Source organism: Rhinoderma darwinii, chromosome 11 (assembly GCF_050947455.1).
Source record: "Rhinoderma darwinii isolate aRhiDar2 chromosome 11, aRhiDar2.hap1, whole genome shotgun sequence".
Taxonomy (NCBI): domain Eukaryota; kingdom Metazoa; phylum Chordata; class Amphibia; order Anura; family Rhinodermatidae; genus Rhinoderma; species Rhinoderma darwinii.
Genome location: NC_134697.1, coordinates 88744954 through 88768423, shown reverse-complemented (window position 1 = coordinate 88768423; position 23470 = coordinate 88744954). Strand labels below are relative to the sequence as shown.

The 23470-nt window shown below is 42.2% G+C and overlaps 1 protein-coding gene and 1 long non-coding RNA gene across 4 annotated transcripts; one reads left to right on the top strand and one right to left on the bottom strand.

Moving 5' to 3' along the window:
- LOC142663691 (uncharacterized) lies at positions 1-20795 on the bottom strand. 2 transcript variants are annotated; one of them, XM_075842458.1, is made up of 9 exons: positions 20665-20795; positions 16297-16401; positions 13857-14015; positions 10061-10184; positions 9843-9940; positions 9542-9653; positions 3965-4618; positions 2438-2491; positions 1-801 (listed from the first exon to the last, which is right to left on the bottom strand). In XM_075842458.1, exons 2-9 carry the CDS (start codon positions 16372-16374, stop codon positions 68-70), a joined length of 2013 nt encoding a protein of 670 aa, XP_075698573.1. In that variant the 5' UTR covers positions 16375-16401; positions 20665-20795; the 3' UTR covers positions 1-67. The 2 variants fall into 2 exon arrangements, with proteins under 2 accessions (XP_075698573.1, XP_075698574.1); XM_075842459.1 differs by lacking the exon at positions 2438-2491 and having other exon boundaries at positions 20665-20794.
- LOC142663813 (uncharacterized) lies at positions 3359-12846 on the top strand. Of its 2 annotated transcripts, none has more exons than XR_012851144.1 (4): positions 3359-3811; positions 6738-6858; positions 8796-8940; positions 9027-12846. It is a non-coding gene; the product is annotated as an uncharacterized LOC142663813 (long non-coding RNA). The 2 variants fall into 2 exon arrangements; XR_012851143.1 differs by having other exon boundaries at positions 6738-6887.
- Positions 20796-23470: the final 2675 nt, after the last annotated feature.

Sequence of the window (23470 nt, the reverse complement as noted above, 5' to 3'; positions counted from 1 at the left end):
TCGTGTGTTGTTTCTTATGTTTAATAAGGTCTCATTTCAGAATAAAACATTTCCCGCGTTCTGTACATTAAACTGATTCTCTTGTGTGTATTAATTGATGTTTGACAAGATAAGCTTTCTGGGTAAAACGTTTCTCACATTCTGGACATGAAAATGGCTTATCCCCGGTGTGATTTTTCTGATGTTCAACAAGATTTGATTTTCTAGTGAAACATTTCCCACACTCGGAACATGAATATGGCTTCTCTCCTGTGTGAGTTTTTCGATGGTCAGCAAGACTTGATTTATAGGTAAACGTTTTTCCACACTCCAAACATAAAAATGGTCTCTCGCCTGTGTGAATTCTCTGATGGTCACCAAGACTTGATTTTTGAGTAAAACATTTCCCACATTCGGAACATGAAAATGGCTTTTCCCCTCTGTGATTTTTTAGATGTTGAACAAGATGTGATTTCTGGATAAAACATTTTCCACATTCTGAACATAAAAATGGTCTCTCATTTTTGTGAATTCTCTTATGTCTACAAAGACTGCATTTAGTCTTAAAATTCTTCCCACATTCAGAACATGGAAATATTTTACCCACTCCATAACCTGGATCTTGTTGATCATTCAGTGATTGATCAGATGAAGGTTCCTTGTGGTTAGTTTGATCAGTAGAGAAATCACTGTTGTGAAGGACCGAGGTTAACGTTGTGGGAATAGAATGTTCTCCCGAATTATCTTGTTCGATATCATTATATTCTACTTTATAATCTGGATATAAAAGGATATGTCCCTCCAAGTTTTTGGTAAAGTCACCTGTTGGAAAAAAGAAACAAATATTATCCTTTCCTTCTATTAAAAAAACTCAATAAATATGCCTTAGGCTTCATTTACATCTGCGTTGGGACTCCGTTCATGGGTTCCGTCTGAGTTTACAGTCGGGAACCCACGAACTTAAATAAATGGAAGCCATAGGTTCCCGTTTGTATCACCATTGATTTCAATGGTGATGGATCCGGTGAAAATGGTTTCCGTTTGGTCCCCGTTGTGTAAGGGTTCCGTCAATTTGACGGAATGAATAGCGCAGTTGACTACGGTATTGATTCCATATCTGTGGTTTCAGTTTGGATTCAGTTCATGTGCTCCCTGATGGAAAACTCAGATGGAACGCATGAACGGAGTCGCGACGCAGATGTGAATGAAGCCTTATAAAACTGAGTGCGGTAGCAGACTATTTGGCAGGGTGACAGTTATTTAAACTATTTATTCTGTTCAGCCATAACATTAAAACCCCTGACAGGTGAAGTAAATAACATTGATTATCTCCTAACAATGGCACTTGTAAACGGGAATATATTAGGCAGCAAGCGATGTTGATGTGTTGGAAGCAGGAATAATGGGCAAGCGTAAGAATCTGAGTGACTTGGACAAAGGCCAAAATGGTTATGGCTAGGTGACTGGGTCAGAGAATCTCCAAAACAGTCTTGTGGGATGTTCCCAGTATGCAGTGGTTAGTACCTATCAAATGTGGTCCAAGAAAGGGCAGCCGCTGAACCGGTGACAGGGCCATGGGTTCCCAAAGCTCATTGTGGGAGCGAGAACTAGCCCGTCTGGTTCCACAGAAAAGCTACTGTAGCACAAATTGCTGAAAAAGTTAATGCTGGCTAGAATAGAAAGTGCACAGTGCATCAGAGACCGGCCTCAGCGATGATCACTCTTTACTACCGAAAGCATCTACAATGGGCATATTACCTGGTCTGATAAATCCCATTTTCTTTTACATCACGTGTACAGCTGGGTATATGTCTTTTTTACTATTTGGGGATGAGATGGCATCAGAATGCACTATGGAAAAAAGGAAAGCCGTCCGGGACCGTGTGATGCTTTGGGCAATGTTCTGCAGGGAAAAATTGGGTCCTGGCATTCATGTGGAAGTGACTCGTACCACCAATCTAAACATTATTGAGGACCAAGTACACCACTTTATCGTAGCAGTATTCCCTAATGGCAGTGGGCCCTTTCAGAAGGATAATGCTCCCTGCCACACTGCAAAAATTGGGGATAGTTTGAGGAACATGAAAAAGAGTTCAAGCCTCCAATCACCTCCAAATTTCCCAGATCTAACTCTAATCGAGCATCTGTGGGGTGTTCGAAAAAATAGTCCACATGGGGATCCACTTCTCAACTTGCAGGATTTAAGGAATCTACTTTTAACGTCTTGGTGACCGATTCCACAGGACACTTTCACAGCTATTGTGGAGCCCATGCCTTGACGGGTCAGAGTTGTTTTGGAAGCATAAGGAAACCTATACAATATTAGGCAGTTGGTTTTAATGTTCTGGCTGAATGGTGCATAACACAGTAGCTGTGGGAGCTGCAGCAGTTTTGAGTGTGAGTGGTAAAGATGTTAGTGGCGATGGAAAAAGTAGTGAAATATCTATTACCTACGTACAGCTGAAATGCATTAACTGTTCAGAACTCGTTATTACTCCGGTATTCGAGAATGCTGAAAGCAAATAAATAAAAGCTAAATTGGGTTACACTGCCGCTGTCCTTGATAGGTAGGGTTAATATTTCCAAAATGGAGTTCCTGCCTGATTTTTCCTCTTCTCTGTTATGCTCACTGATGATGTCACTACCTTTCTTTACATAACCTGGACTTAAGAGCATTTCACGCATGGGGTTCTGTTTAGCCTTTATACCCTGCATCCAGGTAAGGATAACAGAGGCATGGCGGCTACCATTATGTATTTGTATTCTTTAGCTGCGAAGTTCATATACACTCGGTGTTAAGTTACATTGTATTCTACAGCAACTATAAATGGATGATTGGCCACTTATTTTTTTTAAGTGACAGGGTTGTCTTGGTAAGAAATCTGTTGAATCAATCAGTGTGCTGGACTGACGGCGTGGCTGACAGCAGCTCCTGTGTGCCTCTGACAGTTTCTGACCCTAATCCCAATAGAATCGAAATTAATCAGATTTAATACTGTTAAACAAAATTAGCACCTTCGGATAACTAAGTTCAGCAGCCATTATTTAGTCATTGATGTTTTTGAATACACATTTTATGACCACTATCAGTTTGCTAAGGGATCAGGTTACAGCTGGCCACAGTAGTCTATGGGGAGGAGGGAGCAAAGTGAGATGCAAAGACACACACTGCTGCAGATTCTAGCAAGTGTTTTTTTTCACCCCAGTTCTGGATTCACAGCTACACTGCTCATTACTGTTGTATGATGTCCTCCATGTTGCTGCTTTTTATTAGGATATGCTACAAAGAGATTAGGGAGCAGGATTTTCTTTCCTCTAAGTGTGTTTTGTATGGAAGACCGTTAGTTAGATTCCATTCGCTAGCTCAGATATGGAGCATGCAGAGGATGAACTTCTAAGAAATGACATATACTAGTTAACTCTAGAAATAGCGTTAGTCCTCATGTACGCACATATCACAGCTTATTCTAATAAGTCACATGACCGGGTAGGAGATAAAAAGTAAATTCGCTAAAAGCTGAACGAGCAGAGAAAAAAATAGGTCTATGTGGTTAAAAAAAGCGCTCTATAACAAAGTTTCTATTTTAGTTACTATACCAGTAATGTAAAGATGTACTGTATTCACATGCACTGCCGGTGTGTCACAAAGCAATTTTTTCTATTTTTATTTTGCAGATGAAATACATTACAAAAACACCTGTAGAGACTGCACGTCCAAAAGTTGCATCAGAAAACCACCGTAACTTGTAGCGAAAGCGCATGTGGATTTGCTAGATGGCTAATGACTGAGTGACACCCCATCAGTACATGTGAATATGCCCGGACACCTAAGGTAAGGCATTTGTGGCAAGGTGAACAGTAACCAGGGCTGTTGTGTTTCTGAGAGACATATTTCTCACATTCTGAACACGAAAACGGATTCTCTCCTCTTGGAATTACATTATCCGATGGTTCACGATAGAACATATCTGGGTAAGTTTCTTACATTCTGGAAACGAAAACGGCTTCTCCTCCGTGTGATTTTTCTGATGTTCAACAAGATTTGTTTTCCTGGTAAAAGATTTCCCACATTCTGTACATGAATGTGGCTTCTCTCCTGTGTGAGTTCTTCGATGTTCAACAAGACTTGATTTATAGGTAAAACATCTCCCACATTCTGAACATGTAAATGGTTTCTCTCCTGTGTGAATTCTCTGATGGTCACCAAGACTTGATTTTTGAGTGAAACATTTCCCACATTCTGTGCATGAAAACGGCTTCTCTCCTCTGTGATTTTTTAGATGTTGGACAAGATGTGATTTCTGGATAAAACATTTCCCACATTCTGAACATAAAAATGGCCTCTCGCTTCCGTGTGTTCTCTTATGTCTCGAAAGACTACATTTAGTCTTAAAATTCTTCCCGCATTCCGAACATGTAAATATTTGACCTTCCACATAATCTGGATCTTGTTGATCATTCAGTGATTGATCAGATGAAGGTTCCTTGTGATTAATTGATGAATCGCTGTTACGAAGTACCGAGGTTAACGTTGTGGTAATGGAATTTTCTCCAGAATTATCTTGTGTGATATCATTATATTCTACTTTATAATCTGGAGATAAAAGTAAACGTCCCTCCAAGTTTTTTGCAAAGTCATCTGTTGGAAAGAGAAACACATTTTTATGATTTTCATCTTTTTGCAAAGGTAACAGTAAAGTAATTTATAACATAGTAGCGGTCAGTGGTAAAGGTGGCAATCACAGTGGCTTTGTGGTGTGGTGAGGCAAGAAGTAGTGAACTACTTATTTGCATTTAAATGTGGCCGAATTCATTATTCATTCAGAATGTATTACTACTCGGCTGGAAGCTACTGAAATTAAATGAGGAAAAAAAAAAAGGTCCCTAGTGGTCAGCTTAAATTTTTTTTTTTCTTCTAATATGACGACTTTTGATGCTGCTGTATTTTTTTTCATACCTGGAGTCCGCTACAAGTGCGGCAGTCGTTTATCACCTTGTCTCGCCGCCACCAGTCTCTTTCCATAGTAAAGCGCATGAGCTCTGCTACAACTTACTGGGACAGGCCTATGTCAGCTTGTCAGTCCTCAGACTATGGCGCGCATATAAACCTGCTCAGACCGGTAACACCGTGCCTAAGCAACCAGGTTCTTTTGTTCACCTTTATTGGTGAAGATGTTTTCTTGCCATTTTGGATTTGACCCGGTCTGAATTCCGACTCGGTCTTTGAAGCTTTTTACTACCTCCTTAGTCCTAAAGTGCAGATGTTTTTAAAGATCTAACTGCTGAAGACCTGGCCACCTATTTTAATCCCATACGGACATTTGTTGTAACTAGAAGTCATAGTCGGCAAGGGGCGCAATTTGTCAGACAGTTAGAACAAGCTTATGTCGCGGGCTCAGTAGCGGTGTATTACAGCTGACACAATGCTGTGGTGGTCAATAATGACCACAGCATCTTACTGGTTTGTAGCCAATCAGCACCATCACAATGCGATCGTGGAGGTGACGGTGGTTGCTAAGGCAACAGGATGCTTAACAATGGCCTCCAGGAACAGAGATCCAACACATCGAGCAACACTGTCCCATTGAGTTACAGTAGTGAGTTTTACAAGCAGCTTTATAAAACTGGGGGAAAAAAAAAAGGGAAGAAGAAGAGGAAGAGGGATAGCCTGTGAGTCCAAGGGTTGCTCTTCGTATTGCATACGAAATGGTTTAGATAGAGGGGGGGGGGGGGGGGGTACCCTGTACTTCACATGCCATGCAATTTATTTAAAACGATCTTTGACTTTTAGGCTGGGTTCACACAAGCATGTTCGGTCCATAAAAGACTGAATGTATTTCGGCCGCAAGTCCCGGACCAAACACACTGCAGGTAGCCGGGCTCCTAGCATCATAGTTATGTACGACGCTAGGAGTCCCTGCCTCTCCGTGGAACTACTGTCCCGTACTGAAAACATGATTACAGTACAGGACAGTTGTCCTGCAGCGAGGCAGGGACTCCTAGCGTTGTACATAAATATGATGCTAGGAGCCCGGCTCCCTGCACTGTGTTCGGTCCGGGACTTGCGGCCGAAATACGTTCCGTCCTTTACGGACGTAACATGGTCGTGTGAATCCAGCATTATTCTGAATGTGGGCAGGCAAAAGGTCTATAAAACTCTCCCATAGCTGAAACTTTTTTTGACCCCAAGTTCTTTTTGAATGGTCACGTTAACCAGTCCATCTTAAATAAAAACGTGAGCTAGTCGAAAAACAATCACTGTGGCATTGCCTGTGGGTCTATTGGAGAATGTCCTTTCATGCTGCCGCAAAAATTATGTGAAGCCACTTCCTGGTCCCCGGGTCACAATAGTATAGTTTAGTATCTACCCAGTCAATCAAACCCTAAATTGTATTAAAAAGGTACGAAGTTACTACTTCCTAAACTTTCCCACTAGGCCTGATGTTCTTGGAGTCCTCTCTCCTTGCACGTTTCTTTTCCCTCCTTTTCTATCCCCTCCTTCTCTACCCCCTCCCCCTTGACGTTGGTGCAAGTGGTGTGAACATACGCCAGGATGCTCATACTTCCTTTTTGTTCTGTTTGTATGATATGTTGTTTAATATTGAGAACGCATTGTACATACAAGTCCTTTTCTTGTGAATTTTAACAATTACTCGTATTGTATGTACTGTGGTGCTTCTGCATATAGTAATACGCATTTTGCCTCTCTGTAAAAACTCAATAAATTATTATTATTATTTTTTTTTTTAAATAAAAAGGTACGAAGTTGGTTAGGAGCGTTTGGGTAAAAGTCACGAACCTTGCACCAGAAAGGCTGAACCATAGACAATCACCAATATCTGCTCATGGGGATCCGCAGTGGAGACAGGAGTGTGAGAGGTATATACCCATCAGAAATCCTCTACTAGGTGAGATGTTGGATCCGTGGTGGATTTGTAGCTCCGTTTCTATGTATATGGCTGTTTATTTTAGAGAGTATTCCATTATTGAGAGATCTGGAATGTTTAACCCAGAAAAGGTAGAGAGCTATGCCACCAACCCAGTGAAACACGAACGATAATCTAATGTGGAGTGTAAAAAATTGAAATAAGGCAGCGATTTGGAGCTCGTAGGAGGAGGCAGCATTATTAATTCCTTATATGCTAGGTTATACAATCTAGTAAGGTAAGGGACAATTTTTAAGGAAAGGAGCTGGTAATATTCATTGAACCCACCCGGGCCCGGGGTCTTATCATTTGGAGAGGACTTTAAAGCTTGTCTAACCTCCTTCTCCATGTCATGTCTTGCTTCAAGATCTCCCGCTGAATGTCCGTTCGGCCAGGCCGAGGGAGCGATTCCAAGAAAAAATTAACGGTCGTCATATCCAGTGGCGTAGCTATAGAGGTCGTGACAGCCTTTGGGGGCCCCCGTTGCCATACAGCGCTGACTGCGCTGGTCCCGCTTCCAACTGAATCTGCGCCCGCAGGACGCACAGTTAGTTTCAATGCTGGAGCCTTGCTCCAGCATTCACTGTGCCGCGAGCAGCTCGATGTAGTGACGTCAATGCGCCGAGTCACTCACAGCACAGTGTTGGAGAAGGATCTCCTTCACCTGTCGTGGGAACGGGGATAGCCAAGTAGTTATGTTATTATTTTCTATTAGGTAAATACATTTGGGGGCATTATACTGGGTATGGGAGGGGGGGGGCTCATTTGGTAGCTGCTGAGAGGGCATTATAATGGGTATGGGACAGCTATGGGGGCATTATACTGTATGGGACAGCTAAAGGGGGCATTATACTATATGGGGCAGCTATGGCGGGCATTATACTACAAGTGGCAGCTATGGCGGCCATTATACTGTATGGGGACATTATACTGGATGGGGCAGCTATGGGTGGCAATATACTGTGGAGGCAGCTATAGGGGCATTATACTGTGGGGCAGCTATGGGGGGAATTATACTGTGTGGGCATTCATGGGGTCTGTTGGGCAAGGCAGCTGGGCATAGGCGTGCGCAGGGGTTTGGTGGTGTTGGAGGGGTAGGGGGCCCAAGCTGAATTCTTGCATCAGGGCCCATGAGCCTTTGGCTACGCCCTGGACATATCCGTTGGTGGGGCAGTAAATATTGACTCATAGTATTTAGTTATATCCCTCTTGTTCAGGAGTACAGTGTTGTCAGGGTCCTATATCTTTAATATGCTATGTTGTGGTTTGATGGGTAAGTCGAGCAAGCAAGGAACCCACCTTGTTCTCCCAACGATAGTATCTGTTCTGTGTGACTGTATAATGTGCCTGAACCTGTAGGAATTTATTAGGGCGCACGCATCCTCATATTGACATTTTCTTCCCTCTTATGGACTATTGAAGGGTTTCCTGGGCAGTTTGAAGGTCACTATGAAGAGTTTGGAAATATGTCGTATTGCGTTTTTTTGCGAGGAGCAAAATTATATTGTGTACAATTTTAGGCTCTTGTTTACAAGAAGGACATAGCTGAATTAGAATGGTTTCAAGGAAGGGGCGACTAAGGGAATGGTTGGATTGTAGTGCCAAGAAAGGTTATCAAACTTGGGGCTATTCATTTTAGAAAAAAGACGGCTTAGAGGCAGTACAGAGATCTTTCTAATGATCTTTTTACACCTAGGCCTGTAACAAGGTCAAGGGGGCGACCTCTACATCTAGAGGAATAAAGGTTTCATCACCATCACAGACGGGGATTCTTTACTGTAACAGCTGTGAGACTATGGAGCTCTCTACCACAGGATGTTGTGATGGTTGATTCTTTGTACAAGTTCAGGAAGGGCCTTGATGACTTTTTTGATAAATCTAATATTACAGGTTAGGAGTCCTAGATTCTGGAGATGGGACGGTGATCCAGAGATTTATTCTGATTGTCCTATTTGGAGTCGTGGAGGAATTTTTCCCCTAATGAGGCAATTGGCATCAACCTCATGGGGGTTTTGCCTTCCTCTGGATCAACACGGTAGGTTAATAGGTTGGACTTGATGGACCTGCCTTATTTTTTTTTTAACCTTATGAACTATGTACCTAAGCGGCCTCTTTCAGCAGGAATGGCTTGAGGAACATGACAAAGAGTTCACGGTGTTGACTTGGCCTCCAAATTCCCCAGATCTCAACCCGATCCAGCATCTGTGGCGTGTGCTGCAAAAAGAAGTCGGATCCATGGAGGCCCACCTTGCAACTTACAAGACCTAAACGTTCTGCTGCCGGACACCTTCAGAGTTCTTGTGAAGTCCATGCCTCGACAGGTCAGAGCTGTTCTGGCAGCAGAATGGAAGCCTATACAATACATATACACTCCGGTTTCTGTTGCTAATTTGGATATGATGTATGCCCAGGTTACTGTAATACAGTAGTTCGGTGGAACTTTAGGTATTCTAAATTTATATGGGACCCTGTGAACTCTGTATACTGCTATAAGTAGAGGTCTTCCTGTACTTCATCTTTGATAAGGAAATCAGGAGTCTAATAGGGAATGATGGTTCCCGATAACTCAAATGACCTAAATAACTAATTGCTGCAGAGAATATGGGACTCTTTAGCATTTAACAATTATCACTCACCGGTGCTGATACATGTAGGAGTTTCCTCCTCCTTACACGGCGGGCTATCTTCCACAAACATCTCTTTTTCTTCTGTTACAACTTCATATTTAATATTGACGTATTCTTCAACCTAATACCCCATATATGGAACAAATAAAGCCCAGATTAGAAGATCGCTGGTTAAAGTTTAACCGAGCAGTTTACGAAATCAGAAATTTTAATCATGAAAAAAATAACATAAAAAACATGAAAAAATAAAAAAAGTGAACATAGACTGAACAAGCTCATGCGCAGAATTTGGTGTGATCCATACATTTACCTTATTATCCTGCAGAACATTGCGATTTTCCTCTGGACTATAATGTGTAAGAAGAGGGCTGGGGAATCTGTCTGCTATGTTCTTTATACTAGATCCATCTGTAGAACAAAAAAGCACAGTGACTAAATACATTGTTTATATGTGATTATCAGGTTCTGAATATTTCTTAGGGACCTTCAAAACTGCTCTTCTTGCATTTAATGAAAGATTCTGCTTACCCGGTGATGTGAGGGGCCGGGGGTCCTCCATCATGATGTCCTTGTACAGATCCTTGTGTCCTTCTAGATACTCCCACTCCTCCATGGAGAAATAAACAGCAACATCCTGACACTTTATAGGAACCTGACACAATAATACAGATTTAGTAAAAAAGACAAAAAAACCTCAATTACAGTCTTTTTGGCCTATCCCAATTAGCCTAAAATAAATAGTATCTTGTAGAAATAGAGAATGTAGGGTCATCCTACACGGGACGACGTGTGTCGTGTAAACTAGCGCCGATCAACGAGATAGCTTGTTGATCGGCGCTAGTTTGCTCCTTTCACAAGGAGCTATGATTGCTTATGTATGGGGATGAGCGATCATTACTACGATCATTCTCAATAAATTTCCATCATGTCGGCAGCACGTAGTTTTTTTACAGGGAGATGTGCTGCCGACAACGATAATATTTTCGGCTGCATAAACAATATGATCAGCCAATGAGCGTTTGCTCGTTCATCAGCTGATCATTGCACCGTTTACACAGAGAAATGATCCGGAACGGTTCCGTGAACGCTCGTTTGCCCAATAGTTGGCCAGTGTAAAAGGGCCTTAAGTCTCAACTGCGGATGACGACAAAAGACCCAAGAGTCTGAGAGCAACAATAAGGCTACATTCACACGAACATAGCCCACCTCAGACGTGAAAAACTGCAGTTTTCCACGTCCGAGGTGGACCCGCGCGGGCCGCGATGTCACAGATCCCCCACAGACTACAGTCTACGGAGGGATGCGTGACACATAATAAAATAGGACATATCCTATTTTTCAACGGACAGTTCACACGCTCCGGTAAAACAACGGTCGTATCAACGGCCCGTGATGGACGTTGTTTTAACGGCCGTCACACGGACGAGATTCACATTCGTGTGGATTAGCCCTTGGGGTAAATAGAGTCAGTGTATTGTGAGGACAGAAAGGCCCATTGACAAAGGGGATGGGGATGTTTAAATGTGCAGATTAGCCGGAACACAACCTTCCGGCAAGTTGGTTAGAACAATAGCAGAATGAAAAAAAAAGATACCATTAAAAAAAAAACAGACCTAAATCTGGAATTGCAGGAAAGCATACAGTAGATATTTATGAGAGGTCACCATAGATTTAGGTCATGGCTGATCTGAATACGAACAGTGTCACCACAAACGGTGGAGTCCCGGTGTTTGGGTAGGTGGATCCAAACCAGGGAAATAGTGTGGAAATTCCATAAGTATAGACAAATAAGAGGCTACTGTCCATATGAGAAGAGAATTCTATAGAACGTCTAGTTCAAAAGGCAGACCTGCGTGGGCCTACACACATTAACGGACTTTAAAGCCAGGCACTCCTAGCCCAAGTCCTCTGCCAGCAAGAGAGTGTCCACAGGGCAAAAGAGGACCCTGGGTGGTCAGGAGCGAACCTTCAGCGCAAGCCCAGAGAAAATGGAGAGGTGACTGTTCTAGTTGTAAGGATCTGTTGACTTATTAAGTAGAAGTGATGCAAAAGGGCACAGAAGAGTGCAAACGGGCTGATTAGAGAGGTCCGTGGTATGGAAAGCAGGGAGTAGATTTTTATGATACCTGTACCATAAATAAAAGGAGTCCATGATCAGACAAAGTTTAGTAGACCAGGAGGGCAGACAAGGTGGATGGATCCCTCGGGTTTTGTCAGTTCAATGTAGGCCGGAAATATTTTCTCGGCTCTTTGGAAAAATTGGCTGGAGTCAATCTTGGGTATTTTTGGTTTACTCTGAAGTAATTTGTCTAAGACTTGTTAGATTTACATCAGAGAATTATAAACCTTATCCCGCATTGTATCTGGGTCATTCATGCAGCGTGTGACCGTTGCGTGAAATTCACTGCATGTCTTATATTGGTTGTGTTTTCACGCACCTAGCCGCCCATTGACGTCAATGGGTGCGTGAAGACCACGGACAGCACATTCATGTGCCATCTGTGTTTCAAGCATTAATTACATTGAAAAAAAAAATTTGCGTGAAAAACATCACACGCAAAGCACACTGATGCAAAATCGAACGCACGCGTAATTCTGTCAGGCTCGTGTGAATGTAGCCTTACAGGCCGGTTGCATGCACAGCCCTTGATAGGGTTAACAGGTTCTCCTTCACTCCAGCCTCAGACAATAAACGCTTTATCACCCTTATAGCGATCGTTGGCCTCTCAGTAAATTCCATGACAAGATTCCTTCGTGTTCAAACTCGACCTTGTCACGGCAGTGCCGAGATGGAATGACTCAGTTTCCATGTCCTCACAATACGTCCTACGGCGCTCAATAGGACATACAAAGACTTGGAAATTATTTTGTATCCTTTTATTATCGAGCTCATAGATCGAAGCCTATTTTAACCCACATGTTCTAGAACGATCTTTAATCCGTGTGAATAATTATTACGGTGAATACATTTATTTAAAAACAAATCTAAAAAATATTGAAATGTGTTTATGATGTACTCCAATATACTAGTTTGCAATGAAAATAATGTCTGAAACAACCTGTGTGTCGTTTGTATTCCAAACACCTCTGTTGACATTTTAGGGGGTTAAATACTTTTGGGAGGCACATGATGATAAAAGAAGGAGATTTACTTTAATGGCTATGTAAAAGTACGATAGATGCGGGTCCCACCTATCTCGAGAACAGGGCCCTCTAAACCCAGTTCTAGCTTCCTGGTTAGGTGCTCGGGAGTTACAGAAATGCTGAGCTATGTCGTTTCCGTAACTCCCATAGAAGTGAAAGGGAGTTACAGAAACAGCGTAGCACGGCGCGCTTTGCCGTTTCTGGAACTCTGTAGCTACAGGAACATCGTAGCTCGCCATCCTATGCTGTTTCCGTAACTCCCATTTACTTCTATGGGAGTTACGGAAACCGCGTAGCTTAGTGAGCTTGGCTGTTTTCGTAAATCCCGACCACCTAACCAGGAAGTGGCTGGGAAGCAGCGAGAGCCAAGTAAGCTAAAGACGGGTTTCGAGGGCCCCGTTCCAGAGACAGGTGCTGGGACCCACACCTATCTCTAGAACGAGGCCCCCTAAACTCCATTCTACTTCTCTTAGTTCCCACTACCTCTTGGGCTACTTCGTAATTTCCGACCATGTAAAATCGGGAAAACAGCATAGGTCGCTAAGCTACGCTGTTTCCATAACTCCCATAGACGTGAATGGCAATTATGGTAGCAGCGTAGCATGCGAGCTACGCTGTTCTCGTAATTTACGACCATGTAAATCAGGAAGTGGCCCAGATGGGAACCAAGAAAGTTAGAATGGGGTTTAGGGGGCCCCGTTCTAGAGGTGGGTGCGGGTCCTAGAGGTGGGACATGAATCTGTCTGACATTTATGGCATATCCTTGATACATAGGGCCTGTATCTCGCGCTGAAGCCCGAATCCAACGGCTTCGGTGACTTAGATGTGGTGGATGTTGCATGTCAGATGTGCAGGACCCGCTGTCACCGAAGCAGTCAGTCCCGCTGACCTAACGGGTTCGGGTTTCAGTGCAAGATCCAGCTTCTATATATCCAGGATACAAAGATGCTGGATCTCAAGAAGTAGAATTTTTTTTTAATACATGCCAAGTATTTAATACAACAAAAGTGTTCAAAAAGGTTTACACAGCCTTTAAACCTATTGACTTGCAGCAGTGCCCAGAGAATACCCTCACCTTTTGGCTTTACTACCTACTTCTACCCCACACAATGATAGTCATCATCCAGACACCGCCCTGGGTGTCACTGTATAATATCCCGGTATTCCCGGTAGTCCTCACCTCTCCGGTCAGCAGCTCGATGATCTTGTTGGTGAGTTCTAGGATCTTCTGCTCGTTGCTTCTCTCATTCATCAGCGAGTGAGGTGGAGGCTTCGTGATGGGGATCTGGGTTCTGTTCCATCCATCTTCATCAGATATCGTCTTCACTACTATGTAATCCTTTGCATGGAGAGAGACATTGATTTAACTTTACACATTCCTTTCATCTCTCTGGTGTCCCCTTTTAATTAATGCAAGGGAAAGAGAAAAAGAGGGAAAATAATATCATGCACCACCCTACAAAATATGGCAAAATGTTTTAATCATATATTAAATACATTATTAAACAGTGAACATGTTAAAAAAAATAAAAAAAAAATGTTGTGTGGCTAAAAGATTGAAGAATAATTTAAAAAAGTGAATAAAAAGGGTAGATATGATTTATTTTTCTCGATTTAGCAATCGACCATTGTGTTCCATATGGGAGATTGTTTGCAGGATAGGTATTACACTCCTGCAGAAGCCAGAAGTTTGCCAGGTATGCATGGGGCTTGCATGCGGGATGGTGGAGGGGCATCGAATTTTAAAAATTTCTTAACAATTATTCATTTTGGGGGGGTGGAAGGCTTTCTCGATCACTTTCCAACAAAAATTTCTAGGATATGTTCACTGTTTAACCCACTTCCGATATTATCACATACATATATACGTAGGGGGGAGCGGTTTACTACAGGAAAAGAGCTGTCCGCGCGAGCCCAGCTGGGGAGAGTGGTTGTGATCGCTACTCTGGCAGCAATAGCCAGGCTTGCTCCCTCGCCTGACCAGGCATTCCGGTTGCCAAGGCTGAGGATCGTACACTGACAGACCGGGGCCTAACAAAGACCCCCAGATCTGTCCAGTACTAATGCCGGCTAAAGCATACCCAAATACGCTCTAGCAGGTTGCCTATCCATTGTATATGGACATACAGTAATGTAATATCCTACAGAAGTACGACATTACATGTAATAATAAATGCATAAAAAAAACACGGGACTATGAAAAAAAAAATAAAAAAAAAATTGAGCATTAAATAAAGTTAAAGACGTTTGGGTTGGTGGGGGTCCGAGCACGGAGACCCCCACCAATCAATAGAAAGAAGCAGCTGAAATGCTCGTGTGAGCGCTCAGCCACTTCGTGTCTTTTCAGCTTTTTCCGGAAGGCCGATGAATCGGTCTATGAGCGCAAACTTTCTATTGAGTCCATACACCGATACATTTATTTCCGGAAAAAGCCGAACAGTCAGAAGTTTGTCAAACGTTTAGCTACACTTTAAAAAAAAAAAATATATATATATATATATATATATATATATATATATATATATATATATATATATATATATTGAAAAAAAACGTGTACATGTTTTTTTAATTTTAATATTTCATATGAATAGCGGCATATATTCCCATACACGTAAAATAGTACACACATTTACATACTAAATTATGGTATCATTTGAGTTAAATGGTGAACGGCTTCAATTTAAAAAAAATAAAACTATAGAGCAAATTGTTTTGGTTTTTTTGATGCGTTCCTCCATTTAAAAAAAAATAATAATACATAAATTAAACGCTAACTTATATGTGCCTGAAAAAGATGAAAAAAAAACATAAAACCCTCAAATAGCAACGTAGTCATGACCATAAAGCCTATGGCCGGCAGAATACAGGGAGAGAAAAAAACATTTGCGGTCCTTCATGCGAAGAAAATGGGCTTGGTCTTTAAGGGGTTAATATTGTATTTAAAACTGCTATACTCTATGTGCACATTGAAGGTTTTTGTTTTTTTAGAGATCCATAGAATAGTGCACATTGTTTGATATCGAATTTTTGCTCTGATCGTGAACACAACCTATAAAATGTTTTTTACCTTATTCTATGTGTAATAAAGGTTGACGGCATGATATTATGATCTCTTTTTCTCATTTATTTGTGCGATTTTGGGAAATTCTGGTGCACACCTGTTCACATTGGATTGATGGTTAAGTGGGGGCTGCTTATTTTTCATCAACTCTTATGGGCCATGTAAACGAGCGACATTCAACAAGACAGCTCATTGATCAGCGCTCATTTGCTCCTTTCACAAGGAGCTATGTCTGGGGACGATCGCTTGTTACTACGATCACTCATCCCCATGCATTTCTATCAAGTCGGCAGCACATCCCCGGTTTACACAGGGAGATGTGCTGCCGACAACGATAATATTTTCGGCTGCATAAGCGATACAATCAGCCGATGAACGAGAGTTTGCTTGTTGATCGGCTGATCGTGGCAACGTTCGAGATCGAGCATTCTGTGATTGCTCGTTTGCCCGATAATCGGCCGGTGATAAAGAGTCTATAAGTTTTGCCATGTGACATAATTCCCAGAATAGAAGATAAAAGGGGATGGCATGTGATATCTTTCCCAGAATCCCTCACCTCTCCGGTCAGCAGGTAGATTATATCAAGGGTGAGGTTTAATATCCTCTCGGCCATGTGTTTTCTGGTCTTGTCCATCCTTGGTGGATCCTCTATTTCAGCAACCTGGAAAGAAAATAAAAAAAAAAAAAAATTAAAAGAGGGTGGGGTGATATGGAAGGTTAACTTTATTTTGGAAGAACATTTGTCCTATATAAAGTTGAAGTATATCTCACTGATTGAGAATTATAAAGGAACACACTTCATCCCATGTTACTGCTGCAACCAATCACAGGCTGCAGCGTTCACGTGGGACGAAATGTCATCTCCGGAGGCCCGGCTGCCGGACGTCAAAGGGATGCGTCGCCATGACCTCAGATAAGTATAGGCTTTTTAAAAATTATTCTTGGTGTTATCTGCAGTGGACATTCCGGCCGAAAACCCGCACCACAATTTGGTGCATTTTTTCGGCCTGAATTGCCTGCGGCGTCTAGGGCGGATATGCTGTGTACTTTTATGCAGCGTATCCACCCGGTGACCTTACTCTTTATGCAGGATATCCAGTCCTGCAGCCCGGCCTACTGGGATGACGTTTTATACCAATTTACCGCTGCAGCCTGTGATTGGCTGCGACAGTCAGACTGGATGAAATGTCATCCCTGGAGTTCTGACTGGATGCAGGAGCAGAGAGATCTGGGTAAGTATGAGATTTTTTGTTACATTTTCTGAGTTGCCAATTTTGCGTGAGAATCGCAGCTTTTCCGCCACAAAAATCGTAACATTTTCTATTTATTGCAGGTTTTACCTCCCCATTGAATCCAATGGGGAAAATCGGCAACAGAAAAGCAGCGATTCCATAACATGAATTGACATGCTGCCGAATAAAAAAAAAAAACGCACCGCAAATCAATATATAAAAAGGTGTGTTTTTTTGCAATGTTTTTTTACCTAGCGTGTGGATGACATTTGTCCAAATCTCATCCACTCTGCGGCTACTGTAATACGCTGCGGATTTTCCGCAATGAAACCCGTTGTGGAAAATCCGCAATGTTTACGCAATGTGTGTACTCACCCTTGGTTTGGGATTGTTTTAAAGTATTTACCTGAGGAATTGTACGGAAAGAAATTAGCCAGATCAGAGGAGACGCCGCGAAATGAATACGAATACTATGGTGAATGTCGATGAGGAAACGAGGGCTCGATCTCAAGAGGAACCTGAGACTTACAAAAAAAATACCTTTATGATGAAGAAAGTGAATTCAAGTTTTTTTTAGGAACGCCCCGGCGTGAATATTGGAATTCTGGCACAGTTGCGTTTTTTTTTTTTTTAATAACTAGAATTTTTTTTTGCACGATCTGGTTTTGATTGTAGATTTTTATTTTATGTTCTGTACATAAATATGGGGGCAGCCATCTTGCCTAAGCTATTTGCAAAAAATTCAGAGACATGCTTTACAGCAGCCACATAAACCATAGGAACCTGAAGAAGACGGGAGAGGACTCATTGGCTTCTGTGTGAGAGTGTTCTAGGCATGCTCTGAGACCTCTGTAGAGGGTCATTGTGCAGGAAGGCGGAGGAGGAGAGTGGTCCCCATCAACTGTTAATGGTGGATCCTGTGTTATCGATCTATAGGTGTTACCTTTCATTGCAATCCTGCCAATAGACTGGAGAGGACTCATTGACTTCTGTGTGAGAGTGTGCTAGGCATGCTCTGTGACCTCTGTAGAGGTCAATGTGCAGGGAGGAGGAGGAGGAGGAGGGGAGCAGTCCCCATCACCATGAAACCTCAAAAATTAAGTGGTGTGGGATGATTGTGCGATGCCCCCGGTTCATCAATTTGCCATTTATCCCCACTATGTCGTCAACCGTGTCGACACATACCATCAGAAGAAGTTTGCACGAGATTGGGTTACGAGCCAGACGTCCAGCTACAGGTGTTCCAATTGACTACACACCACCGCTGTCAAAGACTATCAGGGTGCACAGCAAATCGGAAATGGAGGTCTGTCCTCTTCAGAGATGGGTCCCGATTTTGTCTCGGACGCAATGATAGCCGCAGATTAGACTGGAGACCATGTGGGCAATGCGATGAAGGGGCCTTCACAAAGGAACGTCACACCAGTCCTACTCCTGGGATTATGATGTGGGATGGCGTAACGTACGGTAGCCGGACCCCTCTAGTCTTCATTTCAGACATACTAACAGCTCAGCGTTACATTGTTTTAGTCATGGAACAAGTGGTACGGCAATTTCTCAAAAAAGTCCCAGAAGCCGTTTTTCATTAGGACAACGCCAGTGCTACTGTGAACAGCCTGCGTGGCCTAAACGTACTACCGTGGCCTGCAACGTCTACGGAGTTGTCTCCCATCGAGCACATCTGGGACGTCACTGGTTGGCAATTGCAAAGGGAGCTGCCAATCTTTATTATTTGCGTGCCCAAGTGCATTCAGCGTGGCATAACATTCCTCAGACAACCATTAAAAACCTAATTGATATCTGCCAAGGCGTGGAAGTGCGTGGATTTCTGCACATTGCGCTCAAACTCGATGCTGAAGAAACGTATATCACGGATCAAACATGGTAGTGTGCACGAGGCCTAAGAGAAAAGAAAGGTTCCACTCGGTCTTCCGGACACTCCAGGTTTTCGGCTGCCTTAGGAGTCTCATTGCCCGCCAGCTGGGAGGGCTCCTTTAATAAAGGTGTGATCTACTCACATAGCGCCCCCCAATTTGAGGACGACGGCATTGGCAGCCTGTGGGAGTCAGAAGTTCTGGTAAGAACACGTTTGTTGTGAGGTTCTGGGCAGAAGGCCTTTCACCACGATCGCTAGGGAAGCTGCATGTTTAGTTAGAGGCTGGATGGCTTTGCACTGTGCTGAGAAATTGCTTTGCATGTATGAAGGTAATAAAGCCGGTTGCGGCCAGTTTCAAACCTAATCCATTGTGTTGGAGTAAACATTTTCAAGTGTGCCAACCATCCTACCCCGGAGATGATGATCCTGTGAGATAACTTACCCAAAGTTGTCACAATATATACAGTGGCGTAGCTACAGGGGTCGCAACAGTCGCAGTTGCAACCGGGCCCCTAAGCATGTGGAGCCAACAGGGCCCCCGTTGGCACACAGCACTGACCGTCCTCAGGATGCAGATACAGTTTAATTCAATGCTGGAGCCTTGCTCCAACATTGACTGTGCCGTGAGCGGCTCGGCACAGGCAGGCGTGATTTAGTGACGTCATCGCGCCTGTCTGCGCTGAGTCACTCACAGTGCAGAGGAGGAGAAGGATCCTCCACCCGTCGTGGGACCAGGGATAGGTAAGTAATTATCTTATTATTTTTCTATTAGGCACATATGGGTATGGGAGGGGGGCTGATATGGTAAATGCTGAGGGAGCATTATACTATATGGGGCAGCTATGGGGGGCATTATACTATATGGGGGCATTATACTGGGTATGGGAGGGGGGCTGATATGGTAGCATTATACTGTATTGGGGAATTATACTATATGGGGGCATTATACTGTATGGGGCAGCTATGGGGGGCATTATGTTATATGGGGGCATTATATTATATGGGGGCATTATACAGTATGGGGCAGCTATGGGGGGGGGCAACATATTGTGCAGGCATCCATGAGGTCTGTCGGACAAGGCAGCTGGGCATAAGCGTGCGAATGGATTCTGGTGGTGTTGGGGAGGGGTAGGGGGGGGGGGGAAAGAGTCCAAACTGAATTCTTGCAGTAGGGCCCATGAGCCTTCAGCAACGCCCCTGTGTGTGTATATATATATATATATATATATATATATATACACACACACACACACACACACACACACATCTATAGATAGGTATAAAAAATACTAACATTATGTACTAATATATATATATATATACACACACACACACACCCACACACTGTATAGAATTCACACTATGTATTTTATAAACACCATTACATCTATAAATACAGACATAATATATTAACATTACATACAAGCCTGTACTAAAATATATACACAGACTATAGACCCACTGTATATAATACACCTAAATTACAACATATGAAATATACTGTACATGAATATACAAACACACCTATTACATATCTATAGATATAAAACAAACATATACAACCCTGTACTATACACATACACACTATAGATATACAGATATAGAATATGCTAACAGAATATACAACCCTGTACTATATATACACACACACACTATAGATATGCACTGTATATAATACACACTATATATACATACCTATATTACATGTCTATAGATACAGATATATTATATACAACCTTGTACTATATATACACACTGTATATATTACACAACATTATCCCAGGACACCATAACAATGAATACAAGTCCCACTTACCCTGACGTTCGGGTCCTGTCTACAATGGAGTTGCTCCTGGTAAATCTTATGACGTTCAGGTCACATGGCCTGGAGTGATCATGTGATCCTCCATGCACTTCCCTTCTATTTCATCAGTGCAGGTCAGACTCTGGAAGTCACATGACCAGACAAAGGGGAGGAGCTTACTCCAAATGCAGTTCTATGTAGGAAAAAGGAGATAGAGGAAGAAGTATTTGCTAGTTAACCCTGCGGTGGAAGGTAACGAGAGGCTATTCACAAGGAGTAACTCCCGGGGGGTCACCGTGGGATTACACAGGATAAACACATAGAATTTTTCGGGTGTAATTTACTGTGTAAAGAAAAAGATTACGAAGGTAACGCAAATGACGTTTAATATATTGCACGATAGGTGTCTAATGATTTTACAAAGTATCGACGTGCTTCTTAATCCCTTTGCCGCCGCAGCCAGTTTTGACTTTCCTGACAGAGCCTCATTTTTCAAATCCGACATTTATCGCTTTTTGTGGTAATAACTTTAGAATGCTTTTACTTTTCCAAGCGATTGACACATTGTACTTTATGTTAGTGGCAAATTTTGGTCGATACATTCAGTGTTTATTTGTGAAAAACACCAAAGTTTAGTGAAAATTTGGAAAAACTTTCATTTTTCTAAATTTAAATATATCTGCTTGTACGACAGATAGTTATACCGCTAGTAATACCGCACAAAATAGTTACTAGTTCACATCTCCCATATGTCTACTTTATGTTGCCATCGTTCTTTCAACATACTTTTATTTTTCTAGGACGTTACAAGGCTTATAAGTTTAGCAGCAATTTCTCCACATTTTTAAGGACCAGTTTAGTTCTGAAGTGGCTTAAAAGGGCCTACATATTGGAACCCCTCCTATATAACCCCATTTCATAACTGCACCCGCAACATATTCAAAACAGCATTTAGAAAGTTTCATAAACCTTTAGGCGTTTCACAAGATTTAACCCCTTTGAGGTTTTTTTAATTGTAATTTTTTCCCTCCCGCCTTCCAAAAGCCATAACTTTCTTCATCGACATAGCTGTATATGAGGGCTTGTTTTTTTCCGGGACAAGTTGTAATTTTTCATGTCACCATTTATTGTACCGCATAATGTACTGGGAAGCTGAAAAAAAAATAATTTGTGGGGTGAAATGGGCAAAAAACAGCGATTACGCCACATTTTGGAGGGCTTTGTTTGTACGGCATCCACCAGGCGGTAAAAACGAAATATTCACCTTATTCTACAGGTTGATACGATTACGGCGATACAAAATTTCTATGATTTATTTTATGTTTTTGAAAAATAAAACTATTTGCAAAAAAATATAAAATAAATTAGAGAGCTATAACTTTATTTTTGATCAATTTAGTGGTGTGAGGGCTTACATTTTGAGGGGCGAGCTGTAGTTTTCACTGACACAGTTTTGGGGTATATGCGATTTTTTTTTGATCACTTTTTTATTCCATTTTTTTAGCGCTAAATTGACCAAAAACAGCAATTTGCGTGTTATATATATATATATATATATATATATATATATATATATATAGACAAATCAAGGGTAGGAGCAGCACTGTGATTCCTTGCCTGTTAAGGCTGGTGCTCAGCTTTCAAACAGGGAGTGACCTCTCCCTGCACAAACGTGTATCCAAAAAAGAGAGATAGAAGCAGCACTCAAAAAAACTCTGGTTTATTCATCCAGCATCCACTGCAACGTTTCACCTTCTCTATGAAGGCTTTTTCAAGTCCACGTCCAAGTCCACCTTCATAGAGAAGGTGAAACGTAATTTCAGACGTAAATGCAGTTATCGTGTGCACATACCCTTACAGACCCAGGAAGGTAAGTATGATTGTTTTGCGTTTTATTTTTTTTTACAGGTTCGGTTGTTGGACTACTTCGGATTTGAGGGATACTTAGATTACAGCGTTTTTATTTAAAGCAAAATGGTTAACGGGTTGTGTGTGGGGTTTTATTTCAATAAAATATTTTTTATGTGTTTTTAAAAAATTTTTTTTTATTACTACTGCCTTAGTAATGGTCGCTGTCTCATAGACAGCGTCCATTACTAAGACAATACCCACCGGCACCAGGGGTACAAGTCAGTACCCGACCAACTGAAGTGAGTGCCGGGCACTGAGGTGGCCGCAGGCTGGTATTGCTAGACCCGCAAAGCCCTAACAAGTGTCCCTTTCACCCTGATAATGCTAGGCTGCTGCTATGTTGTATCTGACTGGTTATGAAAAATGGGGGTGACCCCACTTTTTTTTTCTTAAATAAAAATTGAAAAAAAAACGAGGCCCCCCCATATATTTCATAACCAGCCAGATACCACATAGCAGCAGCAGGCTAGCAGTACAAGGGTGAAAGGGAAACTTTTTTGGACTTTCCCGGTCTACTAATACCAGCCTGCGGCCGCCTCAGTGCCCGTCCATCACTACAGATGGTCGGGTACTGGATTGTAACCCGGCTCTTCCTGATACCCCTAGTGGTGGTGGGTACCGGGGTAATGGATGCTGTCAATCAGAGAGCGGCCATTACTAAGGCAGTAGTAATAAAGTTAAAAAGAAACACAGGAAAAATATTTTGCTGAAATAAAAAAACAACAACCCACGTTAACCATTTTATTGAAAATAAAAAACGCTGTAATCAAAGGAACTCTAATCTGAAGTATTCCGACAGCGGAACCTGTAAAAAACCACAAACCAAGACCAAAAAAACATTAGTAACACATAAAAAAGCAAAGCAATTATCATACTTCGCTTTCCTGGGTCCAGCGCTGGTGTCTCC